The 21,122-nt window shown below is 37.5% G+C and overlaps 3 protein-coding genes across 3 annotated transcripts; 1 reads left to right on the top strand and 2 right to left on the bottom strand.

The window, feature by feature from the left end:
* Positions 1–2,276: 2,276 nt before the first annotated feature.
* Positions 2,277–6,555, bottom strand: LOC130722528 (uncharacterized TPR repeat-containing protein At1g05150-like). The gene is made up of 2 exons (XM_057573277.1): positions 3,794–6,555; positions 2,277–2,622 (listed from the first exon to the last, which is right to left on the bottom strand). Coding segments are annotated over exons 1-2 (2,376 nt in total). The 5' UTR covers positions 6,168–6,555; the 3' UTR covers positions 2,277–2,620.
* A 783-nt stretch (positions 6,556–7,338) lies between these two features.
* On the bottom strand, positions 7,339–13,316 carry LOC130722527 (vacuolar protein-sorting-associated protein 11 homolog). Its single transcript, XM_057573275.1, has 6 exons — positions 13,026–13,316; positions 12,488–12,934; positions 11,767–11,940; positions 11,327–11,650; positions 9,459–11,219; positions 7,339–8,279 (listed from the first exon to the last, which is right to left on the bottom strand). The coding sequence occupies exons 2-6, from the start codon at positions 12,737–12,739 to the stop codon at positions 7,884–7,886; spliced, it is 2,907 nt and encodes a 968-aa protein (XP_057429258.1). The 5' UTR covers positions 12,740–12,934; positions 13,026–13,316; the 3' UTR covers positions 7,339–7,883.
* A 3,926-nt stretch (positions 13,317–17,242) lies between these two features.
* LOC130723741 (40S ribosomal protein S3-3-like) lies at positions 17,243–20,359 on the top strand. The gene is made up of 6 exons (XM_057574864.1): positions 17,243–17,403; positions 17,492–17,639; positions 17,906–18,077; positions 19,564–19,618; positions 19,706–19,837; positions 19,964–20,359. Exons 1-6 carry the CDS (start codon positions 17,374–17,376, stop codon positions 20,129–20,131), a joined length of 705 nt encoding a protein of 234 aa, XP_057430847.1. The 5' UTR covers positions 17,243–17,373; the 3' UTR covers positions 20,132–20,359.
* Positions 20,360–21,122: the final 763 nt, after the last annotated feature.

The raw sequence follows: 21,122 nt of genomic DNA, 5'->3' as shown, positions 1-21,122 counted from the left end.
GATATTTCATATAAGAGAACGAAGTGAATAAGCTAAAAGGAACACATTTAGAAACCACATTGAAGCCAAAACCATTGTGCAGATAAGCTACTTTGCTTAGCTTCTCTAAAAGTAGAATCAATGCTATGTTCTCTAGACACAAAACTAAACATGCACTAAATATAGTAAATACACAACGATAACAACTCAGAAAATGATAAGAGCTTAGTTTTATGAAAATGTTACTTTGGTGATTAGCAACCTATAGCAATTTCCTGGAAATACTTACAAGTTACTACAACTAACAAGGTAAGAGGGACAAAATTGCACAAACTCTGTCCCTTCAAAACCTTTATTGGCCACAACAACAAAATAAGTACAAAAGGGTAGTAGGCACTAGTGTGCAATACTGTGTCCCTTCGAAACCTTCATTGGCCGGGCCACAGGGTTTGAATCCAAACCTTTTAATAATGTGGCAAAGGAACTCACGGTCAAGCCAGCAAGCAGCAAATACTAACAACTGTATACACTCAAAGGAAGAAATCAATTGTTGGTGTTTCTCCCAGCTGGAAAAAATGTGAAAAGAAAATGAACTGAAATGCTGAATCATCCAACCTTGATAATAGAAGCAGATTTCTGTTTTGAACGCCCAAACAATGGATGCATTTGGACATAGCACAGAGATATTAGGTTCGCAAGTTTCATACAAAAATGAAGATGTGTATCCAACTAAGTGAAATGAGATTGAAATCACTCAGCGCAGCATCCTCCTTTTGAATCACTAAATCTAAATCTAAAATGGGTCTTTAGTCAGTACATCTGAAAGAGGCAAAAACCTCATTCACCGATTTAATCTTTAGACACTAAACCTAATAACAATCCAAATCCCTTAGTATCAAAGATAATAAACTAAAACCCCTATTTCCTGAACAAAACACAACGGTAAAGAAGCACAAGAAAATTCCCATTCCTCATGCTTTGAAGCTCCAAAGCCTATCAAAGGAACACTACAAAGAACACTGATAGCAACAATTTCATTCATGGAATATGCAGTTTCCAATCATTAAACCCATATTAAGCACAGAAAATTGAAACCTCCAACAGCAAAATTAAAAGCAGCAGTGCACAGAATCACAAGAAAATCGCCTCCTAATCGCAATATTCTCCTCATATGATAAAATGTGCAAGCAATTTCCTCATGATAAATCCAAATTCAGCACATAGAATTGAAATCCCTAACATCAAAATTCGAAACAGGAAGAAAGGGAAGATGATTAGTTTTGAAGGGGGATGGAGTGGGGAGAGGGGGTTCCGAGGATGCTAGCCTGTTGGGACTCGAGCTCGTTGATCTGCTGCTCACGGTCCATGGCGACGACGAGAGGAACGACGAGGACGAGGAAGGTGGTTCCGACGATCCACGCGGCCTTGCCGGTGCTGCGGAGGAGCTTCTTGGCGACGAAGGCGGCGTCGGAGACCGCTTCCTTGGTGTGGCGGACGACGGGGGATTCAGAAACCCTAGAGAGGGAAAAGCTCTTCTTGCCTTGATTCGCCATCAGAATTTGAGAGAGAGAGAGATTGAGAATTGAGATAAACAAAGGCTTGCCTCTCCTCTATAAGAGCGTTTTAATGCCCCTTTTATCTCCTCGAGTCGATTCATTTTAGAAGATAAATTAACTCATCACACTATTAATAATAATTATTAAATTGAAAAATTAATAAAAATATTCAATTAACACGGATTTACTTTACCCTATAAATTGAGTATTTACTTTACTTACTTTAAAGGAGTCGTGCTGGCGGAGATTCCTTATATGCAGAAATGCAAGCCTTGACAATGAGTTTGAAACTCGCATGGAACAAGAATTGTAGGAAAATAATATGCGGGTCAGATTGCTTAGAGTTGGTCTGCATGGTAGGGAAGCAAGGTGTGGATTTTCATCAGTATAGCAGGCTGTTAATGGATCTTCATTTGCTCCTCGCACGGAGCGGAATTGGGAGGTTCAAGTTGGACATGTGCCGCGAGAGGGAACGCTCAAGCACATTTTCTGGCAGGAATGGGTGCAAGGCTTCAATGTGCTTTGGTGGCTCTAGATTCTCCTCGTGAGGAAGTGGTGCCTCTATGTCCATACAATACAAGGGTCTATTCGGCTAGTGATGAATGAGACTTCGCCCAATCTTTTAAACTTTTAAGACAGTTGATTCATAACATCACATAAGCATTGTACACCACATGTGTAATGTCTAAAATATGGGACATTAGGACACTATATATGTGGAGCATAGTAGTTTAAGTATACAAATAGTTAATGTTTTAACCATCCAAAAATGATTGTATGGTCAAGATTACTTCTCAATTTGCATGTTCTCACCTGATATGCACTTGAAGTATATACATTATACATTATGTGGAGTACAAAGGGCGAATATAAAAACAAGTGACATTCTCAAATGAAGTTTGATGACCTATTGTAACATTTTCAAAGTTTTAATTTTTCTGAAAAGGAGAAGTCTTCATGCTTCACACCTCCCCACTCTAACAAGGTAGAGTAAGATGTTGAACAAATGATTGAGCTTCTTGCACCACTAAGATGTTGAACGAATGACTGAGCTTCTTGCACCACTAGTGCTGGAAATTCAGATTCTCTGTAGCAAATAAATCATCATAAACTATTTAATTTAATAAGCGGGTTTTTATTTAAATTAATCTTAAGCATTGATTACAAAAATCAATCGTCTATAGTTTTTCCAGAGGAGGCCTAGAGAACTTTGCTGCATAGGTCCAAATGCCTGGTGCTGGTGTGGAACCATTACCACTGTTTTATGGGCACTTTGACTGGCAGCTTGGACATTGAAATTCTTATTGCTATGTTAACTCTCTTCTTTTAGATATCTACCACTCATCTTGACTCTTGAGGAAGAGTGGTTGTGCAAGGTAACGAACAGGAAAAAAATGCTTGAGCTTTGTAAGAATCATAGAAAGAATAAAATAAAATAAACAGAAAGACATTGCTCTTTCTGTAATTATTATTGCAATCATATCCTTCATTCATCATGCATTGCCATAATTGTCATATATTCAACACTAAACACCTTAATTGCACGTGCATTACCAGATTAATCACACTTACTTAAATCCACTTAGATATAACTTGATTACATCTCAAAGTTTGACCAAAAGTGGAAAAGCACAAGTAATAAATATGTTTGATATTAAATTTATAATAATTACAAGATGAAATTTATGATAATTAGAGCAACACAGAGGTAATTAGTGTTAGCATGTCTGGATCAGCTTTTCTTTGTTCAGAAAAAGATTAAAAAGATTATTCTGGCTAAAAAATCAATTGTAGAAGGATTTCCAATGTAATGTACTCCCAATACTTAAGCTGTACAAGCAAAATAACATAATAAGGACAACTCCCAAAAATCTAATCTATCCACCATTAAACACTAGACATACAATTAGCATTTGAATCACAGTAATCTGAACAGAATTTACAGGCTTCATGTGTCAAAGTTGAAGCTTCATTCCCAATAGCAAGAAGGGATAAAGAAGCATGATAAATACACATGGTTAACTTGAAACAAAGGTCATAAAATAACTATAAACAGTTACTAAAGCATTGAAGCAGCCACCCCAAACAATTATTAGACAAAACACCAGGTGAACACGTGATCTAGATATTTCACACAGAAAAGCTAGCATAGCAACTTGGAAAAATACAAGATAACAGAACAAAATATGAAAAGAAAAAAATTAAATTAAATTCCTCTATCTACGGTTCATTACGGGATTGTAAATTAAAGCACATACACTTATCTTTCATTGCTTCACCCTCACTTCCATACTCCTTAAATCTGTACTCTTCTTGCTTAATTGTAGAAGGCACCTTCCCCTCACTGTAGCATTGGTTACACAAGCTAAAATGAGACTTTATCTCCTTAAAGCGGGAACCAATAATGGGGTAGTGGCAAATTGAGCACACCGTGTTGCCGTGTCGGTTTCGATCCCCTGCTTCAAGCTTCAGTAGAGTAGGCATGATGCCAAAACCCCAATCTGGATCATCAAACATGACTAGAAACTCAGAGAACGACACCATTGAAGTGTCTGCGTCCCCGCGAACTTCCATTAACTCACTAGCCCCTATGGAAGGAACATAAACAGCCCTTAACAGCTTGATGTATGTAGCAGCATCAATTTTCCTGATATTAGCACCATCCTCATTCATGGGACGCCATAAAAGTGCATCAAAGGCAATCCTCTTCCGTCTCTCTGAGGGACCACCACAAATAGGAGCAAGAATAGCAAAAAACATTCCCAGATCAAGCCTGCCTGAACCACTTTCATCCAAAACAGAAAGAATCCTCTCATTAATGGCTTTGACAGCTCCTTGAAAAGTCTCAGGCTTTAGGAAACTAAGCAATCTGCGAAGGGTTTCTTCCAAATTCGGCTTACGGATGGATTTTTGAGGCACTCCACTACCGGAATAGGACACCGGCACATCATTTTCACTCATTTCCTTCTTCAAAAGCTCCACACTGCAACGAGTCAACCTAGTAACCCTCTGAAGTGCCCTGATCTGTAAGGCACTGGCTAGTTCCTGCCTCGTTGTAGTCTTTTCCCCGACTGTCTTAAACTTGGATGGCTCAATTATAACAAATGCAGACTCTCCAGGAACACTCCCATTGGTTTTGTTCTTCTTTTTCTGCAGCTGCTTCAAGTGTGATATTGCATCATGCAACTCAACCCTGTTTGTCATTTTCAGAGCTTCCTTCAAAGCTCTTTTGGCTTCCTCAGTCTCCGAAGCTCCCAGCAGCGACACGGCCTTGTTCAGCTGTGCTCGCCAATGGTTAGGCCACACAGCCAAAACCCTAGTGTACATCTCCGAAGCCCTCTGAAACCTTCCCAGGTCCATATACAGCCCCCCTAAATTGTAAAGCGCATCAATATGACCAGGTTTCAAATCAATAGCCTTCTGAAACACCTCAATTGCCCTCTCATCCTCACCCATGGCATGCAGAGCCGAAGCAAGATCGCAATGCGCATCGGCATAATCCGGCTTCATGAAAATAGCTTCCTCAAGCGCCTTCACAGCAGCCCTATATTCGCCTACACCGAAAAGGGCACTACCTAAGAGTTTCAAAGCTCTAAAATGTGTCGGACAGAGAATCGCAGCCTCCCTATAATACTCACAGGCACTCAAAACCATGCCTTCACCTTCCAATGCAATTCCAAGGTTGACATAAATCTGGGGCAACAAATAAGCCCACTGATTTCCACCAGCCTCAGCAGACTCAAGTGCCAACAGGAACTCTTCCTTGGCCTCCTTGTACCTGCCAAGAACATAGAAACAGTTACCAGCCCTAAAATGAGGCCTGACATCAACTGGTTGCAACTCACAAGCCCTCTTGAAACTAACCAATGCCTCCTTAAACAACTGATGCTCATACAAAACCCTGCCAATTGCCATGTGTCCATCAAAAGCTTCTTCCCTTGATCTAGCACTGTCAGCCCTACCTCTCAAACCTCCCAATTCCTTCACAAAAACTGCATAATCATGCCCTGACTCCTCCCACATCACCCTCTTCTCAGAAATCTCAGTGGAAGGCCCCAACTCGCGCGACCAACCCGCATCAGAATAAGCATCAAAATTCTCACCCTTCAGCTTCCCATCCTTCACCTGCTTCTGCTTCAGCCTCTTCACCAGAATCTCCAAGTCATCCACGATCTTCCAAGTGTCGTCGAACACGATGCCGTGATTCGGCGAGACCGCCCACGCCGCCGTCCGCTGCTTCTTCTGCGACTCCACCGCCATCCTCTCGTCCACAATCGACGACGACGAGGCCTCTGACGCTGCCACCTTGGTCGTACCGCCGGTAACAGCTTCATCAGCATTGAGGTCAAGGCCGAGGGCGTCGAAGTCCCTGTCCACATCGCCGGCGCCGTCGTCGTAGGTCCGGAGGAGGCCGTCGTAGGTGAGCCCCTTGTCGCCGTCGATGAACTCGCCGTAGGTTCGGAAAACCTCGTCGAGAATGGCGTTGATTTGCTCGTCGCTGAACTTCACCCTAGGGTTCACCGCACCCACCAGCGACGCCATCTCTTCACGGTTGAGACCCCCATCGCGGTTGGCGTCGAATTGTTGGAAGATTCGCCGCACCTTCTCCGATCTGGTGCCCCTCGTGGCCATTTTCAACGTCAAAATCCAAACTTGGTGGATATTGTGATGATGGGTCGGTTGGGGTGGTTCTGCTAGTGCTTGAGGAAGAAAGGGTAAAGAATGAAAACCAAAACTTTTCTAGGGGTTTGAAATTGGAACCCTAAAAAATTGTTTTGGGAACATTGAAGATTATTAGGATTTGGGGTTGGACTAAAAAAAGGTTACTTGTTTGTTATAGTTGTTGTTGTTGATGATAATTATGATTGGTGGGTGAGGGATTGAGGGAATTGGAATTGAAATGTTAAGGGGCCATTGTCATTTTTCTAAAGGGTTTGAAATTGGAACAATGGATTGTTAATGTTAGGAATTGGGGTTGGGTTTGGACTGAAAATTGTTAATTGTTGTTGATGATGAATGAATGATGATGATGGGTGGTGGTGTGTGGGTGAGAGCTAAAGGAGATGGGGACCAGTTCAATTGTGTAAAAGTCTAAATATTATTTTTTTCCAGGTTTAAATTATTTATGATTTATTTTCCTAATGTACCAAAAATTCATCATGATTTTGATTTGGGATTTTACAATTTAATTTATAGGATTAGCTGTCAGACGTTGTTTTTGTCAATCTCTGCTCAGCTGGAAGCCAAAAAGGTTATAAAATGAAGAAGAAACAACACTCTCCTTTATCACTTTCCGGAATCTCTATCAATTTCAATTATTTTATTTTCAAATTCATGTAATGATTTAATTGCTGGAAATTTTATGCCTGGTCTAGTAATTAAGTCAACTAATAATCCTTTTAATACATTTGTCATCCGTGATTCTTTTTGTACTGCAATACTTAATCTGGCCATAAAAAATGGAATACTTCATGAGTATTCTAAATCACAATTTATAACGTTGATATGGAAATCTACAAAAATCTCTTCAGCCCTCAAGTTTTTCATGATGACAATTTATGAGTTAATGTTTTTTTTTTACATCGAAAAGATAAATTGCACATGCTAGCAATCGATCCCTAGACTCTCTCTACCCAACTCATATGTCCCCAACTCCTACCACTTGAGTTATTTATGACTTAATACAATCGTGCCAATAAAATCTCAACTCCTGATCTCCTTGCAGCATAAACTCCTTACTCCCCATCACTAGTGCAATCCTAGAGATTTAAATAAATAGAAAGCAAATAATGGAACATATAACAAAAGAAGAAAATAATGGAACTTATAACAAAATAAGAAAATAACAAATTGGATATCAAATCCACAAAAATCAATAGCAACAGGCTAAAAAAGACATAACTTAAAGTTACTATTTCCCATGAGCTTCACAAAAATTTAAAACAAAATAACTCATCTGCATGACTTCAATCCGTCTTATTTTTACACAATGAAAACTCAGAAAGAAAGTATCACCTGCATTCATACCTAATAAACCTCGCATTGCCCTAAATATTTGTCCAATATTTCCATCAAGGAAAGCCTGTCAAGAAATTCTTCTGTTCAGATCCATACTACCAGAGGCATAATGGCAAGACAACTCAGGTCCTTGATGAATGAGCCAGTCCTCAATAAAATATAACACAGTATGCAAAATTTGAAGCTTGGACACTAGGATATGGAGGCGGGACAACGAGAAGAAATGGAGAAGCCTCAGCCCAAAAAATAGTAAATTTCATCCTATATCCAGATCCCAGCTTGTTCAGTATTGTATGGAGAAAAAAGCTGAAAGGAAGTAGCACAAAACAGTTAACCTCCGAAGCCACTGCTGGATGGTGCACTTCCAGATCTGAGAACAGAAGTGGACCCATTACTTGTTTTGCTGATGATCCCTTTCCCGAAATATTCGGCAATGACAGAAAACCCGTCTTTAGAGTTTTTAACTTGATGAAAAAACCTGTCCTGGTCCTTAGAATTTTGTTCTAAGTTTCTCTTCATTTCTAAGACAGACCTATATTCAGGGGCACACTCAGGGCATTCTTTTTCATTATCGCCAAGGCAGCGCAAATGGAATGAGTGCATGCACATGAAGTGCACAGCAGGCAGATCAAGGGTGAAAGTGCATGCAGTGCATTTGCTAAGCTGAAAAATTCTAGCATTTGTTCTCAGATCTTGAATCTCTTTTCTCATTGCCAGTGTATCATCCTGCACAGAAATCATTCAGTGATGATTACAGAAAGCATAACGATTAAGAGTATCACAACAGACTCTCAGGATGCACAGCAGTATGTATGACCATTTAAGAAATATTTCTCAATAAATAAATTATATTATATTCAGAGAAACTATTGCGTGTTGTTGAGATATCTATTAGGAGTTGAGATAGATTTGTTACATCAAATATTAGGACCTATTAAAATATATCTTGCTGGGATAGATTTGTTATAAGCTTAAACTCTTAAAGCTAAGGAAGTTTTAGCTTGAGGGGGAGTGTTATTAATCTTATCTCATAGAAACAGAGATAAGGTTTAGATATAATTTCTCTATTTTAGATTAGTATGTAGTTTCTCTATTTTAGATTAGTATCTATTAAGATAGAGATATATTTAGTTTTTATCTCTTCGTTATATCTATAAATTGTATAAGTCTATTGATGATTTAGATAGGGAAATATTTTCATCAGATTCACAGTAGGTCCTCAAAGTATGCACAGATTACAGTTGCTCTCATTAGATTGTAATGCCATGTTAAGGGAAGAGAAAAATGAGAGACATGTGATGTGATGGAATCCGAGTTGTGTGTCAAACGCATCTATTATACTTGTAGTAACCTTCTAATCTAAATTAAATAAGATAATAAATAATTAAATATGGAAATCAATCCTAATAGATATCCTATGATATTCAAAATATTCTTAGATAAAATATTGATATTAACTTCCTTCATACAGAAATCAACTAGCGCTACTTTATGGAGCGCCATTCCAAGTATTGCTCCCAATGGACTTTTCAATCAGAGATAAGGATTAAATATAAAGATTCCTGATATCAGTTTCTAAAGAACCATTTTTAAACAACAACAAAAAACAACAAAAGAAGCTGAACTGCATATTACAACAATCCTTCCAATGTTTCCCTAGGTTATTGAAGTTAACCAGTTTAAGTTTTAAAAACCATTGTCTTGTCTGCTGTAGGTGTTTATAAAATGGAATGTATCTACTTAGTCTAAATTGCTCATAGTTTCACATTATTACGAAACAAAATGAATAAAAAGGGCTATTTGTTATATGCAATGGACACAAGATGGACGATGCATAAAACATATAAACTATCAAATAAAATTAAGACCAACAGTATACAATGAAAAAAAGGCAAAAGACTCAACCTGATATTTGTCAATAGCATGTCTGTCCTCCTCGATCATCTTAGATTCCTGCTCAAGTTTCCGTGCAATGTAATCCTTGACCACAGAAAGTGTGAGGAATGGATTTCTGGATAGAGTTTGAAGGACAACTATGGGGGGCAAGATATCATCCCTCTCAATGTAATTCAAAACTTCTTTTACTTCTTTGGAGCAATCTTCTCCAAGCTCGCCAAAATATTTAAGTAGATCAGCCCAAAGAGATGGATCCCCTCCTTTAACTGAATCGCCCAATCTTTTGCAACATGCAATTAACCCTTCATGGTCACGTGACTGCATATAGCAAGCAATCACTTCTTTATAGAGTTTCATCTTTTCATACAAATACATAAGCCCTTCTCTGAACGCATTCATTTCACATAATATAATAGCTAAATCAACATCATAAAGTGGATGTTCCGCCTCTGGAGGCCATGCACTCTTAAGCATGCACAGTCCCTTTTCACGCCTTTGAAACCGGACCTTTTCCTCTTCTGAACTTTTGTGACCCGCAAGCGAGCTATTGGACTGAGCACTTAAATTCATGGATTTTGCAGATGCTCCACTAAGGTAACCTCCACCTTCATTAACTTGTGATACTGAAGGAAAGTTCAATTCATTGGATATATACAACTCTAAAAGGGTATTGTTAATCTCCACTTGAGCAGGTGAGTCCTTGACCTTATTGGTATATTCCTCAAGAAATTCCATAAGAGACTGAGGATGATGGACAAAAATGCTAAGAAAATCAACAGGAGACGGCAACATAGACACATACAAACCATTTGAGTGTCCTCTTCTGTCGCCATCCTCCGTGCAAAGCCTTATGAGAATTTGAATTGTCTCCACTGGCATGTGCTCTATTAGAATTTTACCATACTCCTTTATTGTCATCCCTGCCTGACTTGATTCAAGACTAGAAATATATTCCAAGGCCTCTTCATATCTACCAAGATCTTCAAGCAAGATCTTCAAGTACCATTCATGCCTCCCAGCCTTCTTTGCGACATACATTGCATGCTCATGGTAATTGGCAGCGCGACAAACCCTGATTGCTGTTTCCACATCAAACTTAAGTTCCCCAATGCTATCTTCGCTTTTAATGAACAGATTTAACTTTTCAACATCTTTCAATTTGGTATAACAGTTTAATAGAAGTGTGGTGTGATCTTTAGAAGCAAGACCCTTCTCATGTAGCTTTTCCAAGTAATTTGTGAGGTTGTAGATTCTTTGAGCATCCAGAAACTTCTGAATCACATAAGAAGGTTCAAGGTGACCAATAGTATGTATGTACTGGGCCATTGCCTCATCATAGTCTTGCTTGCTATACAGATGATCCCCATATTTTCTTAGCACTTCAGCGGTGGCTGCAGCATCTGCTTGTTGAGTTTGAACAATATTAATTGCTACAGTATATAGGTTTTTCTTGAATAGCATGTCTAACTTGCTTTCCATATCTTTTTCCCCAATACATAGAGCTGACTTGTCAGTCATAATGAGTATAATGTTACCCCATTCATAGAGCATATGAGAAACTTCTTTAACCAACACACTGTGGGCTATTAAACGATTTTTCAGATCATAGATGTTGAAAGTATGCTTTCCTGTTCTTTGATCTGCAATAACACACAAAAGGTATCCACGAAACCACCCTAGCAATTTTTTTTCTCCTTCAAAAGCCCAACAAGGACCACGCCCATCAACTTCATAAAAATATACTGCCTCTGGTCGACCAATTATCAACTCCTATTCATGTCAACATATAGAAACATTTAGCATTCAAAGAGACAACATGCTATGATAGTCATAATATATATAAAAAAAATTGAGAACAAGGAATAAAGATTGCATACAGAGCGGTCACTCATTGCAACACTGTTTAGACCACTTCCAATCTGATCAAGGGTTTGCCTTCTTGGTGGCTGATCATGCAATGAGAACAAGCTCACTGAACTTGGAGTTACAGCAAACAACTGGAGAGATTGGCCATCCACCTTAAACCCAAGACCAGTGATAGAGGAAAGAGTTTTGTCTGAATGGTTTTCCACCTGAAGCTTAAAACGGGTGATACGCTCCCGTGCAATGTCTCCTTTTATACAATAAATAGCGCCATTGTCTAAGCCAATAGCTATGAGTAGTATAGGTGGCACTTCTTCTAAGACTAAAAAGGATGTAATCTGCAGTATACAACAGTTCCAAAATCATGAAAATGGGGGACTGAAATAATCAAACAATTATTATCATCATTTCTCTCAAGATGAAGAGTAACAAGTATGCATAACATTCTCATTACCTGTGCTTCAGGAAACTGATTAGTGAATATACGCAATATCCCAACACAATCAGGACTCGCCGTGCTTGAACTTTCAGACTGCATCTTATCAAGGTCAAAAACCTTCAGGCACAAAGCTGAATTCTGAGGGGTAAGCTGTTCATCTTCCCCAATAGTTACCAGAAAGTTCCGTTGCTGGTTAATCAAACAAAATAAAAGTTTCAATTTCAACTCAAAGATCCTGAGCATTTTCCTGGACTACCCAAGAAAGCATTGAAACCACAAAAGTTCTTTACCAATCCTGTAAATATATGTTGTACTAAACCCTGGAACTGGAACTCTAACACAAATTTCTACAATATAAACAACAATAAATAGGATTTTCAAAAACTACAAGAAATAAAGCAGTCGAAAGATGCTCAACAAGCCGCAACAACAAATCAGACACAAACCATTGGCCAGAAGTCACATACCCATTTACCCAAAAACAAACAATTACAACTGTAAATCAGTAAAATTTATTCCCAAAGTTTTCCACTTTCAAAACATGGCCATATCCCAAACCCATCTTCATCCTCAAATTCTTTCAAAGGGTATGAACCAGCAATCAAACAAAACAAAATTGTCAAAATTCACATACCCATTTCCCCAAAACATGTAATTTCAACAACAGGAGAACCCACATGCCCATCTCCCCAAATCAACAAATTCCAATAAGACAAGCATGCAAAATGGCAATAACCTTGAGCTGCTGAAGAAAAAGAACAGACGATGAGTGAGGTTGAAAAGCGTAATTGAACTTAAGTCCTCGATCGAACAAGCAAACGGTGCCGTCATCAAAACCAGTCACCACCTTGCCCCTGCCGCTAGAACAGCAATCGATCTTCTTCCCCTCGTTCTTCACATCGACATCATGATCATGATCATCCTCGGGAATCACGCATTTCGAAGCGTACTTCTCCTCAAAGAACTCGAACTTCCTCCACTGATACATCACGATCGATCGGATTCCAACGATGTTGTTCTCACCAAAAGAGCGGTGCTATATGTACCGAAAACAGAGCAGGCCGCAACACGTGTTGCGGCCGCAATATTGCGCCCTCCGCATCCGCATCTGACCGCAATTCGACCGCCGTAACACACTGTTCCGACCGCAACGAGGTTCTGGTGGCCGTCGGCAACTCCTGTTCTGCTTCCACCAAAAGCCCAAACGGAAAAAGAAATTGAGATAAAATTATTGGAGGGAATAGGAAAATGTTTTAGAGAAGAAAAAAAATTACAATAGTTATGCATAAAATGCTTAGTAATAATTTGAGATAATTATTAAACAAATTTAGTGATATAATTGAAAGGGTCCGTGTTATGCTTGCTTGGGAGTTGGGAGTGGAATGTTGTGGTTGAATTGGCGCCGAGGGAGAACAACGACCATGTTGATTGTCTTGCTCAACCGGCGTCGTGGACAGGGGCACAACGCAATGTGTGGAGGCTACTACCATCCTTCGCCATTGAGGTTTTATGCCTTGATGAGTTGAGTTAGCTTAGTTTCCTTGCTTCCTCTTGTAACAAAAAACCAATTTAGACAGGTGCGAGTGTAAAATAAATTCACACCGCAGTAGTCGCAACTCTCATTGCAATAGCCGCAACAACAATTTAAAATTAGAGACCACAAAACTCAAGAAACCGGTGAAGTGGAAAATATTAAGGCTATGTTTGGCATGCTATTTCAGCTAGCTTATAGCTTATTTGACTACCTTAAAGCTTATTTGACTAGTTTAAAAGCTCTTTAAAAGTGTTTGGTGAATGAGCTTATTTAAGTAGCTTAAAGCTTTAAGCTATAAGCTATCTCAGGTAGCTTATAGCTTATTAAATTTATTTTCATTTTTATCCTTATTATTTTATTAAAATTCCACCATTACCCTTATATATTTATAAAAATATTAAACATATTTTCCCCTCACACTTACGTATGCAGTTCCCGCCACACCTCTGCGCACCATAAGTATTAAAAATATTATATTAATAAAAATAAGTAAAAATTAATATTATATTTTTAAGATGATAAATAACTAGAGTTAATAAAAATATTTAAAATGATAATAATTTAATATTAATATCATATAGGTATTAATGTGAAAATAAAGTAATATTAAATATAAAAATAATTATACAAGTATGTCTACGTCATTTTACAATTTCAGCTTGTTAAACAGCTAGTTTTACCAAACACTTTTATTCCAATCACGTAGCTTTTCAGCTTTCAGCTATCAGCTTTCAGCTTTCAGCTATCAGCTAGCTTATAAGCTTTCAGCTAGCTTTTCAGCTAAACATGCCAAACATAGCCTAAGATTAACTTTAAAATGTGCTTATGTGTAGGAATGACAATTGGTAGGTCTGCATAGGGTACTATAGTATCTATTCTTATATCCATGTTTTCAAAAATAATTCATGCTCGCTCTCATATTCGCGTGGATAGCAACTTGAATATTGTGACTTCCCTTGCCTACATTGTCCAATTGACCAGAGGTTGTTCACCTTGGAGAGCTAATGCAGTTATGAGTACGACCAAGCATGGATGACACTCGATCCTTTGAATTTTCAAGGGTCGTCAGGGGAGCACCGGACACCATGCGACATGCGGTTCTCTTCCAGTCGCTGGACCCTACCTCTAACTGATCCGTCTACAAATTACCATGCATATTTGTCTCGGCTTACCTTGGGAAAATCATTCTTGTTGCATGAATATTCTCTATGGAAACTCATGTCTCATCACTCATTCAAAATATGCACGCACATGGTACTCCTTGTCACGCGCACCCAAGCCCCTTTTCAATGAGGGCTAAGACAAATTAGCTTCATTTCCAAAAAAATAACTCTTCTTACTCTATGGGTACCTATATACCCTACCTCTACCCGTACCACCAATTTAGTTAGCCAAAATTTATCTTTCACTTTTCGATAGAATAGAAAAATATAATAGCTATTGTGAACAAATAAATTATTTAAAAATGAAAAAATCAGCCAAATACATAAGTTCAAGCATTTAACTAAGTATAATATTTTTAAAAAATCAAGCAAGAAAGTTATCACTCTAAAATTTTTATTATAGATTTTTATATAATCCTAAATTTTTAGGCTATTAACATACTTTAAAAAATGAATAAAGTAACAATAGTATAGTATGTATATATATATATATATATATATAAGACCTTAATTACTAATTTTTTAAAAAGAGAAGTTAGAAAGTTATAGGCTTATAGCCAAGTTTATTAATATACTAACAAATGTATGTACATCTAAAATAATAATAATAATAATAATAATAATAATAATAATAATAATAATAATAATAATAATAATAATAATAATAATAACAACATGTGAGTGCGAGTATGGGGCAGATTAAGTACTATAGTACTCATATATTCACTCACACACATTATTTTTTACGGGTATTTATTCATATCCAACCTTATACTCATCTAGCTGGTTTATACATACTAAATGTGGGTAATTTTTGCGGGTATCTTAAGGCAGTTGAAGGTGTGATACCCAAAATGAGTTGCCTCCAGTAATAAAGGTCAATGTGTAAAATGAGTCAGCATTAATATTTTCCCAATATTGTTTTTAAAAATAAGTTTCTTCATGAAAATATATCAATATTATTTACGAGAAAGTCCTTTCACTTAAGTATAACACAGTTCATATACTCTGTTATTCATCTCCTTCTTTTTGAAGCATCTCCATTTGGCAAAGAAGAGGAACTTGGAGCGGTGGCGATTCTGTTGGTCCTTTCATCTTCTCTTCCCCTTGTTGTAGTGTCGCCTCTTTTAGACAGATAAAGTTTTGATTTTTCTTCTACTTAGTTACTCATTGTGCGATTTTTAGGGTTTTGTTCTGAATGTGGTGAATGTGAACCTTTTGGCGAACCAATTTTGATATGCATCATTGTTCAGGATGTTACAGTTTACTGTACTCCCTAATAGAAAACTTAACTTGTAATGTATATCCTTGTTCATCAATTGCTTGGACTATTACCTTCCTATCGCAAGCCTGCCAAATGGAAAACCTTACATGTTTTGTTTCGATATTTATTCCTCTAATGGGAGATGATATGCTTCCTGATACACAAGTTACTTATTTTGTTTCGAATGTTGCCCTAAAAGTTATTTCTATGATTAAGCTTTTTATATCTTCAATTTGGAAGGTTATATGTGACACATGAAACATATTGCAGGATCCAACTTGGCTACCATGTTGGCTTCAGAATCTTGGAAAGTGTTGCATGTTTCGCAAGTGCACGGATTTTTTGAAGTAATATAAAAAATGTCGAACAACATGGATTGTGTGCATAACCAATTTGGAAGAGAGTTTTGTTGTTAAGATCCAACAGAATATGATTATGGTTTGTGATTAAACTTGGTAACAATAATTAATTATAAAAGTTGAACTTGATTATGATTAAAATTAACACTTGGGTTTTACTTCACCAATTCAGTTGATGTTCAAGAAAACTAACATGTATGAAATTTATGGAATTCTATGGTGATCTAGCCTTAATCTCTACTTGTCAATGATGCACAAGAAAAACTTCCAGATTAATCCTAAAGGTGCACCTAAAATAACAATGTTGAATATAAAGTTTTTACAATCAGGCCACCACTATAAGTTCACACTCTTTTTTTTAAGTAATGGATAAACAAATCAATCAATTCTTAGGTCTCTTAATCTATCCCAACTTTCGTTTGTAAATATAATAAGCAATAAACTTGTGTCGACTCATGATTGAATAAAAACAGAGAAAAGATTCATAGATTGGAAACCATGTTCATATATAACTCAAAACTTTAAAACATTATTAGAAATTGATTCACACCTCAAGTGCTAAAAGGAAATTAGTCAAGTGTAAATAAAAAAGATATAATCAAACTTGACACATGACCATAGGAAGTTCCAAGACAATGCTCAAAGACTTAGTTTAGAGAAAATAGCATAAAAACTAATATACAAATGAAAGAATCCAAGTTTAGTATTTATAAACGAAATGTAACTAACATGCCACGCATGACGACATGAGCGTGACTCAATGCACGCTCATGCCTGGCTAACAGCCTAACACCACCAGATGCTACCTCCACTGACCCTACTCATTGTCGTGAACTTACAAAGTTGACAATAATTTTATTTAAAACTAAAGCCCACAAGAAACTAAAACAGAGATTCAAAACTTAAAACAAAAAACTACTCAAATAGGGCCTTAATCAAGAATAATAGTAAAAACAACCGAACATAAAATTGTCTCAGATCCTGACTAGGACCCACGAGACTAATCACAGACTTAAACCCAAGACATCTAATTAAACTGAAACAATCACGTGTCAATTGATTTAAACTTGAGCAGTCAAATTGTCATTGATCAAATTTTTTTTCTTTGTATAAATAAATAAATTCGAAATAATGACATACATTGATCCCAAAACCCTAGAATTACTAGCGCCGTTGGATTGAGTATCGCCGTCCTCTACAAATTCTATCCTTCTCAGCGTCCCACACTCCCATTTCTCAAATCTAGGGTTTGCAACGAAGCAGCAGCAGCAGCAGTGTCTCACCTCCCTCAGTTGACTGAAGATGGCAACCCAAATGAGCAAGAAGCGAAAGGTGAACTCAAAATCAATCTCTCTCCCTCACTCCCCAATTTTCGTCGCTAATTCGTTCGATCTTCAATTTGATTTGTGTCTGTCTGCAGTTTGTGGCGGATGGAGTGTTCTTCGCCGAACTGAACGAGGTTCTCACCAGAGAGCTTGCTGAGGATGGTTACTCCGGTGTGGAGGTCAGGGTTACCCCTGTCCGCACCGAGATCATCATCAGAGCCACCAGAACCCAGGCTGTTCTTGGTGCGTTGATTGCTTTATCCCTTGTTTGATTTTATTTTTCATTGAATTGAATTGATTCAGAAAATGGGTCTTTGATTATATGTTTCATGGGATTGAATTGATTCAAAAAAATGGGTCTTTGATTTTATGTTTCATGGGATTGAATTGATTCAAAAAATGGGTCTTTGATTTTATGTTTCATTGGATTGAATTGATTCGAAAAATGGGTATTTGATTCTTGGAATTGAGTTGATTGAAAAATGGGTTTTATTTTTTGTAATGTATAGGTGAGAAGGGAAGGAGAATTAGGGAGCTTACCTCAATTGTACAGAAGAGGTTCAAGTTTCCTGAGAATAATGTGGAACTCTATGCTGAGAAGGTGAATAACAGAGGGCTCTGTGCTATTGCTCAGGCTGAGTCTCTCCGCTACAAGCTCCTTGGTGGCCTTGCTGTACGCAGGTATATATGCTTTAAACTAGTAATTGTAAAAGTTCAATCTTTTCGCTCTTAGAATCAATCTAAGATTCAGATGCTTCTCTTTATTATTCATGAGCAACATATATTACTATCGTGATTAATATAGGAAATTAATTTCTTTTTGCTAAATTTTACCATAAATGAATGTCTTGTTGATTGATTTTTCATAAACATAGATTTATTTGTGAAGGGAAGAACATTGCTTTCCACCATATCAATCTGTCGTTAATCTCACTCTGCGTATTTGCAGAAACATTTGGCATGGATTTGTGCATTATATGTTTATGTTCTGCCATGGTGGTTAATTTGAGAGCTGTATGTCTAGTTGATTTTATTTGATATGATACGTCAAGCTATAGATAGATATGGAGTCTCTCAGCTCAAGTTGACATCAATCTGTTGTTCCTTTGCTTTAGCCAATTATCCTAACTCCCCCTCCCCCCAATACCATAATGGACCTTCATTGTAACCTGAAAGAATGAAAATCTACATGGAGTCATTATAACATATGGCTGTTTGCTTCATAACCCTTGTTTTATGTTTACTGTGTGCTGGCTGTAAGGCTGAAATCATATTTCATATGTTGTATACTGACAAATTGCAATAAGCCCATGATTTCTCTTTACATGTACTCATGTAAGGTGGTATGATGATTTTGCTCTTGTTGGATCAATGATCTCAACTCTCAAGCATGGGATTGTGAGATCGGTGATCATCTCATCTTCTAGTTTTTAGGGTATGGCCTGCTACCTGGTTTCAGAAAACCCATATTCTCACTTGATCCTATCGTCAGGGAAATTAACAAATGCAGTGAAATGATCAGCAGCTGCAGAGCACTAATGGCCAAGGAAAAGAAACTAGTGACCCACCGAGGTGACGACAACCAAGTGATCAGTGATTGGCAACAAAGACGCTGTGCTCAGAGACCTTTCCTCTGTTTTTTTATCCTTGCCCTCCAGTTCCCTGTTTTTGTCTCTCAACGCCTTGTCTCCCTTTATTTTACTCATTTCTTCATCTCTTTCTATCTATAAAGCTCAATCACTGAGACTCTGTTTCTTGTCCCTCTTCCTCTCTCTGAGCCTATTGCCTCACTCTATTAGTCTATTTTCACCCCAACGAAGCTATGTCTCTTACTTATTTTGTGTTGGGCATTCAAATACGACCTTCACCATCCTTGGTGAAACTACTCTTTTCATTTTGTGCTCATTTTTTGATTTCATTATGACTATGAAAAATAATTATTGAGATGTTAATAATACAAAACTATAAAATAAATATTTCAATACCTAGATTCTTTATATTGTTACATGTATTAGTCAGTTATATTGTCATATATTTAATATCAAAATGTATTTTTTCAGTCGGAGGTTATGATTCTTCATTGTACTATCTTTGACCCCATCCCAATCCTTATGAAGATTGTGTTCTTGACAACTTGTTCTTTATGTCTTGAAACTATTCATTGCAGGGCTTGCTATGGTGTTCTGAGATTTGTTATGGAAAGTGGTGCTAAGGGATGTGAGGTTTGTTCATCAGAAGCCTTGTAGAACTCCTCTTAATGATATTGCTTTATGTAAGATTTGGTTGTGATTGCTGTTTGATTTGAATAGGTAATTGTCAGTGGAAAATTGAGAGCCCAGAGGGCCAAATCCATGAAGTTCAAGGATGGGTACATGATTTCTTCTGGCCAACCAGTCAAGGATTACATTGACTCTGCAGTGAGACATGTGCTCCTTAGACAGGTTTGCTTCTTTTCTTCATAGATTCCTTGTAGAATGTCTTTTTGTGCCACCATTTTCAAGTTGTCGATTCATTTTGTTTTTTTATGAGTGCTGGTCCTAATCATTTTTTGCCTTTCTGTTCCGTAGGGTGTTCTTGGTATCAAGGTTAAGATCATGCTCGATTGGGATCCTAAAGGTAAACAGGGTCCCAAAACCCCCCTCCCGGATATTGTCACAATCCACACTCCAAAGGAGGAAGAAGAATACAGGCCTGTGGCTGTTTTGGCAAATGATATTGAGGTTCCTGTTGCTTGAAAAATGTTTTGATTGCTCTGAGTAGTAATCTTTGTAGCTCAGCACCTACTTTTGCTTGCATGAGGTGTTTTTTGTCAAAAACTTGTTCAAGATTCTTATAGTTTCATGAACTGTTTTAGATATTTTAATACTCGGTTGGTATTTAAGCATAACTTGTCCTTTTTTTATTAGACCTAAATATGTTTTTGTCCCTCTAATTATATCTAGTTTTGGTTATGGACCCTCTTATATTTGTGTTTCTATTTTAGTATCATTTATTAGTACTCACCTTTGGTCCCTGTACTGAACTCGGTTGCTGACATATTATTGAACTTAATGATAATAAATTGAGAACAGAATATACACATACCGGACAAATACCCATTAGCCTTTCTCAACTTTTAAATTTGCTTTCTTATGTCATGTATCTTAAGGCTTGGGTTGACAGTACGTCGTGAGATATGATAGGTTGAGAATGAGATAGACTAGTTTCATGTTCTGTTGTTTGGTTCCAGGGGCCTCTAACATAGACTTTTTTGGTTTGTTTTGTAAAGTTGCTCAAATCATATGTATCATGGACAATTTTTTTATTAGTGTAGAGTGAGATTTTTCAGCATGTAACTTTTGATCTACTTTTTCTATGGTGATCGACTTTTTTTTTGACTAATAAAAGGGGCAAAAGCCCATAGAAAAACAAGCTAAAGAACCATTATGGGGAAAGCTACCCCTACAATACCATCTCTTAGAATAGGAATAAGAGAGTTAGGAACGTTATCCTATCCAAAGAACTCCTCTGAGGAGTTGTGTCCAAGCTTCGCAAGGTGGTCAGCACATCGATTGGCCTCTCAATAGATCCACTTGAAGTTCACCTCACAATTCAGGGACGCTAGGTATTGTATGTCCCTAATCAGGTCTGCGCAGTTGGACATCTAACTGTGATGAGATTATAAGCTGTTTTGTAGTCCAATTCAATCATAAGCTTCCTTGGAATAAGGGAAGTAGCTAGTCTAAG

This window comes from Lotus japonicus, chromosome 6, assembly GCF_012489685.1.
Source record: "Lotus japonicus ecotype B-129 chromosome 6, LjGifu_v1.2".
In the NCBI taxonomy this organism is placed as follows: Eukaryota; Viridiplantae; Streptophyta; class Magnoliopsida; order Fabales; family Fabaceae; genus Lotus; species Lotus japonicus.
Note: the sequence above shows the minus strand (reverse complement) of the source record. Positions and strands in the feature narration are given on the sequence as shown.